Source organism: Gopherus flavomarginatus, chromosome 6 (genome assembly GCF_025201925.1).
Source record: "Gopherus flavomarginatus isolate rGopFla2 chromosome 6, rGopFla2.mat.asm, whole genome shotgun sequence".
NCBI lineage: Eukaryota > Metazoa > Chordata > Testudines > Testudinidae > Gopherus > Gopherus flavomarginatus.
Window position 1 is genome coordinate 95,844,448 of NC_066622.1, and position 12,441 is coordinate 95,856,888.

The 12,441-nt window shown below is 38.5% G+C and overlaps 1 protein-coding gene across 1 annotated transcript; it reads left to right on the forward strand.

Annotated features, from left to right (window-relative positions):
- Positions 1-208: 208 nt before the first annotated feature.
- SRGN (serglycin) lies at positions 209-5,626 on the forward strand. Its single transcript, XM_050959761.1, has 3 exons — positions 209-364; positions 2,572-2,719; positions 4,659-5,626. Exons 1-3 carry the CDS (start codon positions 274-276, stop codon positions 4,861-4,863), a joined length of 444 nt encoding a protein of 147 aa, XP_050815718.1. The 5' UTR covers positions 209-273; the 3' UTR covers positions 4,864-5,626.
- Positions 5,627-12,441: the final 6,815 nt, after the last annotated feature.

The window sequence follows — 12,441 nt, forward strand, 5'->3', positions numbered from 1 at the left end:
CATTTTTATTATGCTTACTGAGAACCCAATCCCACTGTCTTTGCTCAGGCAAAACTTCTCTTGAAGTCAGTGGTGATTTTTGTCTGAGGAAGAGCCATATAATTAGACTCTGGGCTTTTATTGTAGATGTCTCACTTAAATCAGTCAGGAAGTTGTGACGCAGGTTATGGGTTGGGTTTGAGGTTTTGGAATCCTTTTCTAAAAGTCGAACTCATTGCCTCATTTTATTTCCTAAGTGTGAAGCTGTGGTGAAGAGTGGTGGAGTGTGGAGGAATGCAAGCCAAAATGCAGACTCGTGTCAGATGTAATGGGAGGATTTTCCTGGCTGTTTGTATAATCTTCTTTATGGGATACACAGCACAAGGTAAAACTGTGAATGGTTGTTATTTCTATAATCCTCTTTCTAAACTGTGTAGCATAGGCCAAGTAAGTATATTACTGATTTGAAAGAATACTTGTAATTAGCCTTGAAGTGGAATAATAAAACCTACTTTTTATAAAATTAAATCTTTTTTTTTGGTTAAACTTTCCATCAAGATAAGTTTTTGTAGAATGCCAATGATAAAATTGTTTTTGACAAGTGGATCTTTTCTATTCTCCTTATATAGACGATACATGTAGTTAGTATTAGTATTTATTTTATAAAAAACATTATTTAAATGATGGACATGGCAAGTTACGGAAGTTCTATATAAATGTCTTAGCTAACTGTTTTTGTAGTGGCTGGAATATATCAGCATCACACTATGATCATAGTAATCTACAGATTTTTCTATCAACTGAGTCTAAAATACAGCAATCTAAAATGGATCTAAATTTCAGGAAGTAAGGACTTTATTGGAGTTGTTTCAATCAACAGTGAGGCTAATAAATCACCTGCAGACAATATATAAAATTACAAAATGTTACTTTGTAAAAGCAACTATGGTGCCCAATTTTGCCCTCATTTATACCCTGGCAATGCATTGACTTTAGTGGGTTTGTTTGGATGTCTATCTGATTGTTGAATGCAAGGTCTTAACAGTTAAGCAAATATTTGAGAAGATGCGTATTTCCTATATTATAGCTTCACTTGTTTCATGGGGAAATAGGAAATTTGTGTAAGTATGGGGAAGTTAAGGGTTTGATTCAATACAGCAAAAATTACAACACCGTGCACTAGAACAGTTAAAAGGAAATGTTGATTCACAATGACACAGACATTCTGTATTTATTTCTTACAAGAGACATTTAGTTTTCAAGCCACATATGTACAATTTCCTGTAGAGATATTATCACAGCGGTATGCATTAATTACCTACCTACTGGTGTTTTCATCCTAAATATTGTTTTCTTTGGATGACTATTACCTGAATTTTTTGCACACAAATTACTCGGGTGTGGTACATGTTACTTTTTACATCTATTAAAAACAGACTTTACTTTTAGTAATATACAAACAGAAGAAATAACAATGAAAAGGAAAAGGTACTATGAGAGAGACGTGGAATAATGGCTATTCGTATCTCTCCGAACACATTCTTTCTCCTGTAGATGAAATGTGTGCATCAGAAGATTGGAAGAGTGATTCAGTACAGTGTGGTAACAGACAATGTTAAAAGGAACTGTAATTACAGAGAAAAGACATTTCCAAAGAACAAAATGAAATTAGACTAAAATACCAAAAGAAGGAGAATATAACATGAGGCTTCAGATGCAATTAGTTAATGATATCAAAAGAAGGATGAAAAGTTGAATCCTAAATGTATTTTTGATGGTTTCAAGTGTTTCATTTGTTGATTTAATTTTTGTTTTGCTCCTCTGAAATTTTTTTAAGAAAGCTTTTGCAGCGGAACCTTAGATGTAAATGTAGGTTAGACATTGTGGGAGGAGAGGAAGTGAAAGAGCATCTGAAGAGTGTTTAGTGAACATCTGCAGCAGCTACTTTCCAAGAAGTCAGTAAATACGCACTGCAGTCTACGCTATAGGGCCTTATTATTAACGGGCAGATCACACAGGGAGGGTTGGGGAGGAAATCTCTGTGAGGATTCTTTAATGGAGATTACCTCAGTATTGTTCTGTTGAGGAGGTAGGTTACCTTTGGCAGAGTCTGGGGGATCTGCTGGAGGCTAGGACAATCCACAGGAAGGCTCTGTGTCTCTACACCTACTCTGGCACCTGGCAGCCAGAGTGTGCTTGGCACCTCACAAGACAGGACCCATGCTTTCCACATTTTTATGAGCCTTTCCATGCTGTATGTGTTCTTTTCATACATGTCCATTTAATTCTGAAATCTACTCCTTTGTGTTGTCATAAGAGACATGGAAGTTCATCTAGCTGTTTCATATGGAATTTCTTCAGTGTTTGGAAGATGTGCCCATATGAATATAATATGAGATACAGGAATATTACTGTGTGGTAGTACTGGTTAATTTAAAAATGTCTTGTCAGAATTGTTTATGGTTGGGTAATCACTAAATATATACATATCATTATAACTATCAGCTTCCTGATCAGGAGGTCATAAAGTAAAATAGTCCATAATATTAACTACAGTAATTCATACTAATAATGTACGAATAATTTTATCAGGTGTTCCAGTGCAGAAAGCAAGATTCCAGAGGGTAAGATGCAGACCTGACATCTCGTCTGCTAACTGCATTGAAGAAAAAGGACCGTTGTTTGAAATTTCTGAAAGTGGAGCTAACAGAATCCTCCCTCCCAAGGCTGATCCATTTCTGTAAGTAAATGAATTGTCCCTTCAGTATTTATGGTTGGCATCAATAAGTTTTCAGTATTCTTAGCTCAGGCGCTTACATCTTTGACTTTTAATGTACATAAGAACCACCATACTGGTCAGACCAATGGTCCGTCTATCCCAGTGTCTGTCTTCCAACAGTGGCCAATGCCAGGTGCTTCAGAGGGAATGAACAGAACAAGGAACCATTGAGTTATCCAGCCCGTCTCATCCACTTCGAGCTTCTGGCAAACAGAGGCTAGGGACACTCAGAACATGGGGTTTCATCTCTGACCATCATGGCTAATAGCCATTGATGGACCTATCCTCCATGAATATCGAGTTCTTTTTTAAACACTGTTATAATTTTGGCTATCTATCTATCTATCTATCTATCTATCTATCTATCTATCTATCTATCTATCTATCTATCTATCTATCTATCTATCTATCTAATGTTATACATTTTATTTCCTTTGCATGTTGAAAGAGTATTAATTTTTAAAAGTGATAGTACAAACATGGTTAAGATTTTGACATTTACAATAGACTGATGTGGATGTTGATCATATTTCATTAAAGTCTAAGGAGACAAACTGGTATATTGTATAGGATTTGTCAGAGTCAATCAGATCAATGCCCATTAAATTTGGTATCCCATCTCATGCAGTGACAAATTCTCAGTATTTCTAATGAGGGCAGAATCCAGCCCCCGTTTTCAGCAATACACCTAGCCACTTGTGCAATATTATATATGGTGATCTGGAACGGAAATACTGTTTCCTGATATCTTTGATGATTAGCATATGTTCTTAAACCTGAGGCTTGAATGCCATTATTTTAGCTTGTATGATCATAAATGTTGTTGGTCATAAAATTTCCCTTTAAAAAAAATCTGTTGATGGTATTTGACCTCCTTAGCAGTCAGTTCTCAATTTGACTGCATGCTGTGTAAAGTATTTCTCTCTATTGATCTAAATTCACCTGCCATTAAGGGTTAGGACTCTTGCTAATCCCAAGGAATGTAAACTCCTTAAGCAATGGATATAAGGATTTTTGGCCCAAAAGGGCACTTTACCAGGAAAGAAAGGTCTGTGATTCCAGGGAGGAGTGGCTGTGTTGGCCTTCCGAGACAAAGGCCTTGTCTACACTACCGGGTAAGTCGACCTAAGTTATGCTGCTCCAGCTACGTAAATAATGTAGCTTTGGTCGACTTACTGTAGTGTTTACACCATGCTGTGTTGACAGGAGATGCTCTCCCATTGACTTACTTTACTCTTCTCATTCTGATGGAGTACCGGAGTCGACCGGAGACCGCTCTACAGTTGATTTTGCAGGTTTTCATTAGACTCGCTAAACCAACCCCCGCTGCATTGATCCCCAGTAAGTCTAGACATGGTCAAAGCCTCTCCTGCCTATTCCCAGCTGAGAGCCACTCCTTTTTTCTCCTGGGCTGCCTTTAAGCCTCACTACCCCTCTTGGGTGCTGCTGATTCTACCACTGCCTCGTATTGAGATAACCTGCTTAATACTTGGAGTTTAAAATCATAACTTTGCTGGATACTAAAAATCATGAGCTTAATAAAGACACTGGATTCATGGCTTATTGCAACAATCTGTTACCCACTAAACCATCTTTTTATCCCATGACTAGGGGTATTAAGGGGCTACTTCACCTTGAATGTTCTCTTAGTTGAGCATACGTAGTTCACACACATTCTATCTGTTTGACCATGTATTTAGCTATGACACTCTGATTACATTTCCCAGACCTGTCTCTCTCACCAACTGAAGTTGGTCCAGTGGAAGATATTACTTCACACACCTGGTCTCTCATTGAGAAAAGGTGCAGTTCAGTATCAGCTGATGAGTGTTAAGCAGAATGGGACAATCGCATTTGTCTTTATGAATAAATTGTATTATGATTTTTCTCGTATTTTCAGGATAAAGAGATTTCAGGAGCAACCTGATATTTTCTCTCTTTATGGTGAGGAATCTGGATCTGGGGCTGATGACATACCTGAAACAGAATCAGAATCTGGGTCAGGAATTGATTACAATGTTGAGTATCCTAACTTGTCATCTTCTGGCTTGGTGCAAAAAGAGGAGTGGAAGCAAGAACTAACAAATGAAGATTTAGTGCTGTAAGAAAGAAGACTTTATCTCTATCATGATGATTATTTACAGCACTTCTTCTATGTTGTATAACTAAGTGATTAGTCTTAGGACAAACAGTTTTATAAAAATTATAATCCAACAAAAGTGCCTTATAATCTTTACTGCTTTTCTTTGCTAAAAAAATCTTTGTTAAATGTGACCTTACCTAAATTTATATGTGCATTTTATATCTAAGCTTGAGATGTCTCTGAAATCATGGGAAGATGGAATCTAAAAGATCCACGATAATCTTGCTTGAGACAAATATTAGTATAGGAAAGAAAATGACTGGAAAATATTAGGTGTGTGTATTCAAGCAGCAATCTAGGAGTCACAGACATACAAAGTAATGTAACTAAAAGTAAACTTCCCCAAACTTTTTCTTTGCTCCCCCTAGATAATTTTCTATAGAAAGTACCAGTAAGCTTCTTTGTGAAATTAATTGTTTGCTATTATAAAATGTATTCCATCTTACACAATAACTAATATAATGTTACTTTAATAATTGGACTTTCTATAACACCCAGTGGGCATCAATACAGTATATAATATAATTTTGGCTGTTCCTGTTAGTATAAATGACATGGTCATGTAGGTCCAAGAATCGTGACTCCTACATTCTTTCTGTGTGACTATTATTAAAAGTGGTTAAAGAACAACTGCACTTGTTATATTTTAAATTTCTGGCTGAATATTTTTCCTTATATTTGCATCTACTCAATTGTAATACTATTAAAATTTTAATGTAACCAAATACTGATTTTTTTTCTTAAATGCTGGAGTGAGTGCTCAGAAATATGGGTGGAAATGAACAATAAGCAATTTTGTTTTCTAGTAGCCTTCATGAAAAAAGTATCTAAAATACACTAGCTATGAAAAGGTTATAATCTGAGACAAAATAAATCCATGGCTGCAGAGAATACGCCAATTTTGAGGAGTTAAGATCTTTCCACAGGTTTTGCCAGATTTTAACCTATCTTTTGAAATATAATAATTTCTAGCTCCTCCAGTTGCTGATTACCCACAACTGGCAATGAAGTCAGAGTGAATTTTCCCACAGACTTTATAGGAAGCAGTATTAGTTATAGAAAGTGCCAGAGACATTCTCTCGGCTGACCAGGACCTGGAACTGTTTGCCCAGAAACCAGGCCAAATGTTTTTATGTTTGATTTTGCTACTCTGATAGAAAAAAAATTTTTTTTATATTTCATATGAAATAACCCTCTTCCCCATCACACTCACTTTCTCCATCCCTTTCACATTCTAAGTTTTCAGCCCATCCTCAGAAAAATCAGTAGAGTCCTAGAGTTATCCAGAAGAAGGAGATAAAGTCTTGTCGTCTACAAGGAAGAACAACATACTTGGTAGCACTGACAACTGCTTAAATTATTAATACAATTTTAACAGGTTGGATGAAGGTTTATAGAACGAGTGTCACCAGTCTTTTTAGGTGTCTCCCATGTGACACCTGCCTTTTAAATAAAATGTAAAAATCTAAAACAACCTCTCTATCCCAGAAATGGCATTAGAAGTACATGATATTCTGTTTTTAAATACAATGCCAGTATTGTTCTATGAGCAGTAATATAAAGGTGATATCTGCTGTGTTTATTGAGGTAACTGCTTCATTCAAAAGACCCAATCCAGCAAACTACTTAACTGGGTGAGTAGCCCAAGTCAGTAGATCTACTCAGATGCTTGGAGGTCAGCATGTGTTTAAGTGCTTTGCTAGATTGTGGCCAGAGTGCTCAACACCTTGCAGGATTGAGCCCAACGACAGCAAAACACGCAGAAGATAACTGTGTATACCAAGTAACATTGCCATCTAGTGCTGAAATGACCAGCCTACATTTTAACAAGCTAAACTGTACAATACCCAACATATTCCTCATCTAAAGTATTTGTTCCAAAACATGGAATAGAAAATAGTTGAGTACTATATCTAAATAAATGGCACATTAACTTCTTTGTATAACAAAGTGTTCATAATTCCAGATGTACTTTTTATAAAAATTTAATGATTCTCAACAATTAAAGATGACTTGACCTTTGCAGTTAGTAGCATGCATTAGGTTTCTTCATATGCTTCTGAAGTTTCAGTAGTACTGTTGGATTTTTCTCTGGCGCTGTTGATGTAATTTTTATCATTTTTCTTTAGGCTTTTGATGGAAGCATTGACTGAGAGATCTGAATGTCCTGAGACTATCTAGGGATAGATTGACTGCAAACAAAGCATTTTATTAGGATTTAGGACTTGCTAGCTCTTCCCAGTCAAACTGACTTTTAAGTTGGTGCTATTGTCCCTTGGTTCAGATTAAACAATGTAGGACAGTGGACCTGCTTTTGATGCTTTATCTGGTAATCACTTCTCTTCTTGAGGTTCAACTCACTGCTGATGTACAAAATTGCTGTTTAAAAATGTTATTTGACAGCTTTTTTCTGATGGGTTCTCACAAAAACTGCTTGTTTTTTCCAGATCTGTTGACCCATCCCTGGTTTTATGAGGTCCAGATGTGAGTGTAAATTTTTGACTCATCAGTAATGCAGTTACAGCTTTCTTTAAGTGTACACTGTTGGAGCAAAACAATTATCACCTTCCTTTGCCCCCCAAACCTTAGCAAAGAGTGTTGCTGCATGTAACATTCCTGTTTTAAATCCTGAAGTAGTACTTGCTTAGAAGTCTGTATACAACTTTTAACAAGGTCACTAATGGGTGGATGATATGGGGCAGTGCACATGAACTTCACCTCAACTGAGCTGACAAAATTTGGCCACAATTAATTCTGATTATTACACTAGTTTTTTTAGAATTTCATATCCAACAAATAAGTATTTTCAATCATTAGGCAGAAGGTGTAGATTTCAACATGATCTTTGTTGGTCTGTTGAAGCTATTTCCATTTCAAGCAGGAGCGGCTCCAGGCCCCAGCACGCCAAGTGCATGCTTGGGGCAGCAAGCCGCGGGGGGCGCTCTGTCGGCGCCGCGAGGGTGGCAGGCAGGCTGGTCCTGCAGCTTCAGTGGGCCGGCGGGAGGTCCGCCGAAGCCGCGGGACCAGCGGACCCTCCGCAGGCAAACGGAAGGAGGCAGCCTGCCTGCCGTGCTTGGGGTGGCAAAATCCCTAGAGCTGCCCCTGATTTCAAGAGAAAATCTCTGATTTAAAAATGATCCATCACAATCTATAGATAATCACTTGAAGCATTCTAGACAATTGCTGGATTTTTTGCTGTTGATTCTTTCCAGCAATCAGTTTTTGCACACCAAACATAGCTACAGGTCAATAATTTAATGTCATTGCTTTTAGCTAGTGGTCATGAAGTTATCTGGGTCTCTGTGTCTGTCTGAACATACCCTAAATACCCCATTCATTGGCACCCGTGTGTGTGTGTGTGTGTGTGTGTGTGTGTGTGTGTGTGTGTGATGTTTACTCCAATACTTGGGATGAGAGAGTTTATTTTCTCGTTCCAATATGAATAGTGTAGGATTTCATTTGTAAGCTATCATAAACTTCTTTCATTTATAACTAGTGAAACACATCAAATATATTTTAGTGATCTGAAGTTTAAGTGGCAGTCAAGAAAAGATATCAGCATTGTTTTTTGCTTAGTTTTGAGAATAAACAGATATTCACAGAACAGTGCCCACTGATGCAGACCGTTGTTTCTGTAAACTAAATGTCTTCTTTAAGTCCTAGAAGCATGGAGAGAGGTTTATAATTTATGTTAAATTTATAACTTTCAGGTATTATATCATTTCACTGATACTGGTGCTCCCCCTTTCTTTTGTATCCACATGTTGTCTCTAGTCTCATAGTGCTATTCTATATAGGTTCTTATACCACCCTGATCACCATGGTATCTGAATATCTTTCTGTAGCACATTAGGCGATATGTCATGTATAGTTCATTCCTTCTCTCATCCTCTTCCAAGGGGAAAAATTGCATGTGCAGTATATTGTTCTGATAGGGATTTGTTGTTTAATATATATGTTTATGTACAGGCTGCTCTGTGTTTACATTAGTGAAGGGAAGAACATAGAAATATGCCTAGCACTTGGATGAGAGGAGTGAGGTTTGTGATGATCCTTTGTTCCTGTGGAAACTCATTCCAAAAAGTAGCATTGACCGCTGAGAAAGCTCTGTCTCCTACACACAAAAGCCTTACCCTTGTGGTAGAAACTTCAATTGTGCCTGAGGATCAGAGTTATTGATCACAGTCCTCATCCCAGAAATCTGTGTGGTCTTTTAGATATCCTGGGCCCAGGCCATTGAGCACCTTGAAGATAAGGAATGAGACCCTGAACTTGACTTAGGCCTTGGCTACATTTGTGAGTTACAGTGCAATAAAGCAGTCTGGGCATCTTAGATCACTCCCTGTCCACACTGGCAAGGCATGTAGAGTGCTCTGACTCTGCAGCTACAGCACTGCTGGTACTCCACCTCAGCGAGTGGAATAACGTTTGCTGCGCTCCCGCTGGAGCACCGCGGTGCCAGTGTGAACGAAGTGTTGCATTACTGCGCTGTGATCAGCTTCCGGAAACATCCCATAATCCCCTTAAATCAAGTGGCCACTCTTGTCATTGCTGTGAAATTGGCTGCAGGAATGCGGAAATGCCCTTTCAAAGCTCCATTTCAGAGGAGCTGGCTGCTTATCAGCTCCTAGTGAATGAGAGAGAGGTGGGGGAAGACGGGGGTCTGAACTTGCAAGACAGCATGCTGACACTCAGCATCTCAAAAGCCCACTCTGTCTCCCCCCACATACACACAACACATTACCTGTCACACTCCACTCCCCCCTCATTTGAAAAGCATGTTGCAGTCACTTGCATGCTGGGATAGCTGCCCATAATGCACGCTCCCAATGCTGCTGCAAGTGCTGCAAATGTGGCCATGCCAGTGTGCTTGAAGCTGTCAGTGTGGACAGACTGCAGTGCTCTCCCTACTGTGCTCTACGAAGGCGGGTTTAACTCACAGTGCTCTACATCTGCAAGTGTAGCCGTACCCTTAGATGTTATGCTCTTTTTATTATATAAGTGTACAAAATCGGCCATGATCCTTATGGGGATCTCTAGACACTACTTCAGTATAAATAGTAATGGTGACGATATTTCTTTGCTTAGAGAAACTCTCAGATTAGTTTTTGATCAATCTTAACATAATCCTGTTCACATATTTTAGATGCTTCCTAAGCAAATAGAATGGGTCTTTCATCCCCAGAGGGTAACACATTGGAGCTCACTGCCTCTGTACCATATACACACACATTTGCATAAAAATTGTTGCTGAAGACAATATTGGAGGGGTGTTTATTTTTTATTTGCATTGCAATAGCACTTGCTAAGAAACATGATCATGCTTTGCTTTCCAAACTTCCTTCATTTGGCGTGTGGCCAATGATTTTAAAAGATAAACTATAGTCACTAGGCTAGAAAAAAACCTCCCATAGCACTTCAGTTGTCAAATAAATGAATGCAGCTGAACGACATTTTTGTGGGATTTGGTGCCTTAACAACATTATCTACCTTTGCATCAGCCTACAGCACAATTGGCTAAATCCAATGACATAAACAAATTATAAAGAGCTGGAAGAATACACATTTATTTTTCTGCATGTGGCGATCTTAGTCTTCCAGTTGCTAAAGAAGCTCATCCAACTTCCTTAAATGTTGTGGGCCATATGTTCAGTAACCAGGAATTCATCCAGATAGCTCTCTTTTCCTGACAGATGTTGAAGAATTTGTTCCATTGCACTGATACATGGCAGAAGGAGATGGAATGCCAAAGGATAAACAATTACAACAGAATAGCCCCTTTGAATACATTGTTTTGATTCATTTTGCATAAGGATCTTCAAATATAAATGTGCAAATGTATATTTTACTAAAATGCTTTCTGCCAGTTGCACGAAAGTCCTTAACCCAAGATACAGGTTGATATGCAGAGAAGGGTTTATAGTTACTTTAAAATCTCCACAGATTTGTACTTGCCCAACAATTTAAATCAATGGGCACAACTGGTGTACCTCATTATTCCTCTACCAGGTTTTCTAGTTTAGCATGTGGATGAGGCTGTAGCTTTCATCATTTAGGCTGACAGCAATTCTCAGGGGTCAATCTTACATTAATATTTTTCACAATCTCTATTTAATTGCAAACTAATACTAAAAGAACAGCATCTAGTCCTGCACTAGTGTTTAATGGAATTTCAATCAATGACTTGATCTCATGTCATTCTACCTGAATTTTAAGCCATGCTTGGTTAAGCAAGGTAAGGCCCAGCCTTTTTACCAGAGCCCTTGCTATTGCAGTTGTCCCTTATACACTAACACAGGGGTAGGCAACCTATTGCACCCGTGCCAAAAGTGGCACGCGAGCTGATTTTCAGTGACACTCACACTGCCTAGGTCTTGGCCACTGGTCCAGGGAGCTCTGCATTTTAATTTTATTTTAAATGAAGCTTCTTAAACATTTTAAAAACCTTATTTACTTTACATATAACAATAGTTTAGTTGTATATTATAGACTTATAGAAAGAGACCTTCTAAAAATGTTAAAATGTGTTACTGGCACGCAAAACCTTAAATTAGAGTAAATAAATGAAGACTTGGCACACCACTTCTGAAAGGTTGCCGACCCCTGCATTAACATACCTTTTCACATCCTCATAACAAGTCTGTTCTGCCTGTACTGAAAAATGGTACCCCCCTGCAAAGACATTGAATGTCCACTATACTTATGGTTTGTGAACATTTAATGTGGTGTAACAGATACCATATGCAAAAGTGTGGCTTTTGAGGATGTATACTGTGGCACTAAAAGGAGTTAAGCTTTTATTTAGCATATCATCTCAATTCTATAAGAAGTGTTAACCTATGTCCCAGGAAAATTCCGATCTGGCTAATTCCATTTTATTTACCTAAAATATTTCTACCCTTAACTGGTGTGTATTGTTGCTGTGCCCTTTAAAACAACTACCATATTTTACCTTAGAGGTGTTGCATTTCAGTGGTGGAGAAAGCAATCTCCATGTGCAATGTTTGTTTAGTGGTTTGAGGATCCTTAAGGATGAAAAGCACTATACATACCTGTTGTAATTTTTTGCATTGCTTGAATTCAGCAGGACAACAGCGTGATACTAGAATTATATCATGCCAATTTTATTGCAGCACTGACACACACAGCAAGTTTCTCTAGCAGGGAGTAGCCTTAGGAAGTTAATGATTTATATGGAATAGAAAAAAACTATTATAATAGAGGTTCTCAAACTGTAGTCTGTGAAGAGCTGGCTGGTCACATGGTGCTGGCGCCTCCTCATGTCCACGTGTTAAATCACATTAAAAGACAAGTGGTGAATAAATTGAAAACTTTCCTATCATTAATTGCCTATGTAATCAGCTGCTATAGTCAGGGGAGGCTCCAGGCACCAGCGCTCCAAGCGCATGCCAGGGGTGGCAAGCCCAGAGGGGTGCTCTGCTTGTCGTCGCTAGGGCGGCAGGCAGGGTGCCTTCAATGGCGTGCCTGCGGAAGTTCCGCTGGTCCCGCGGCTTTGGCGGAACTCCGGTGGGCGTGCCCT

Bases quoted from the DNA above. Each gene is read 5' to 3' on its own strand.
- SRGN (XM_050959761.1), top strand. From the start codon at position 274: ATGCAAGCCAAAATGCAGACTCGTGTCAGATGTAATGGGAGGATTTTC. The intron at 365-2,571 runs GTAAAACTGTGA...TAATTTTATCAG, and splicing joins TATGGGATACACAGCACAAG to GTGTTCCAGTGCAGAAAGCA. The intron at 2,720-4,658 runs GTAAGTAAATGA...TCGTATTTTCAG, and splicing joins CCCAAGGCTGATCCATTTCT to GATAAAGAGATTTCAGGAGC.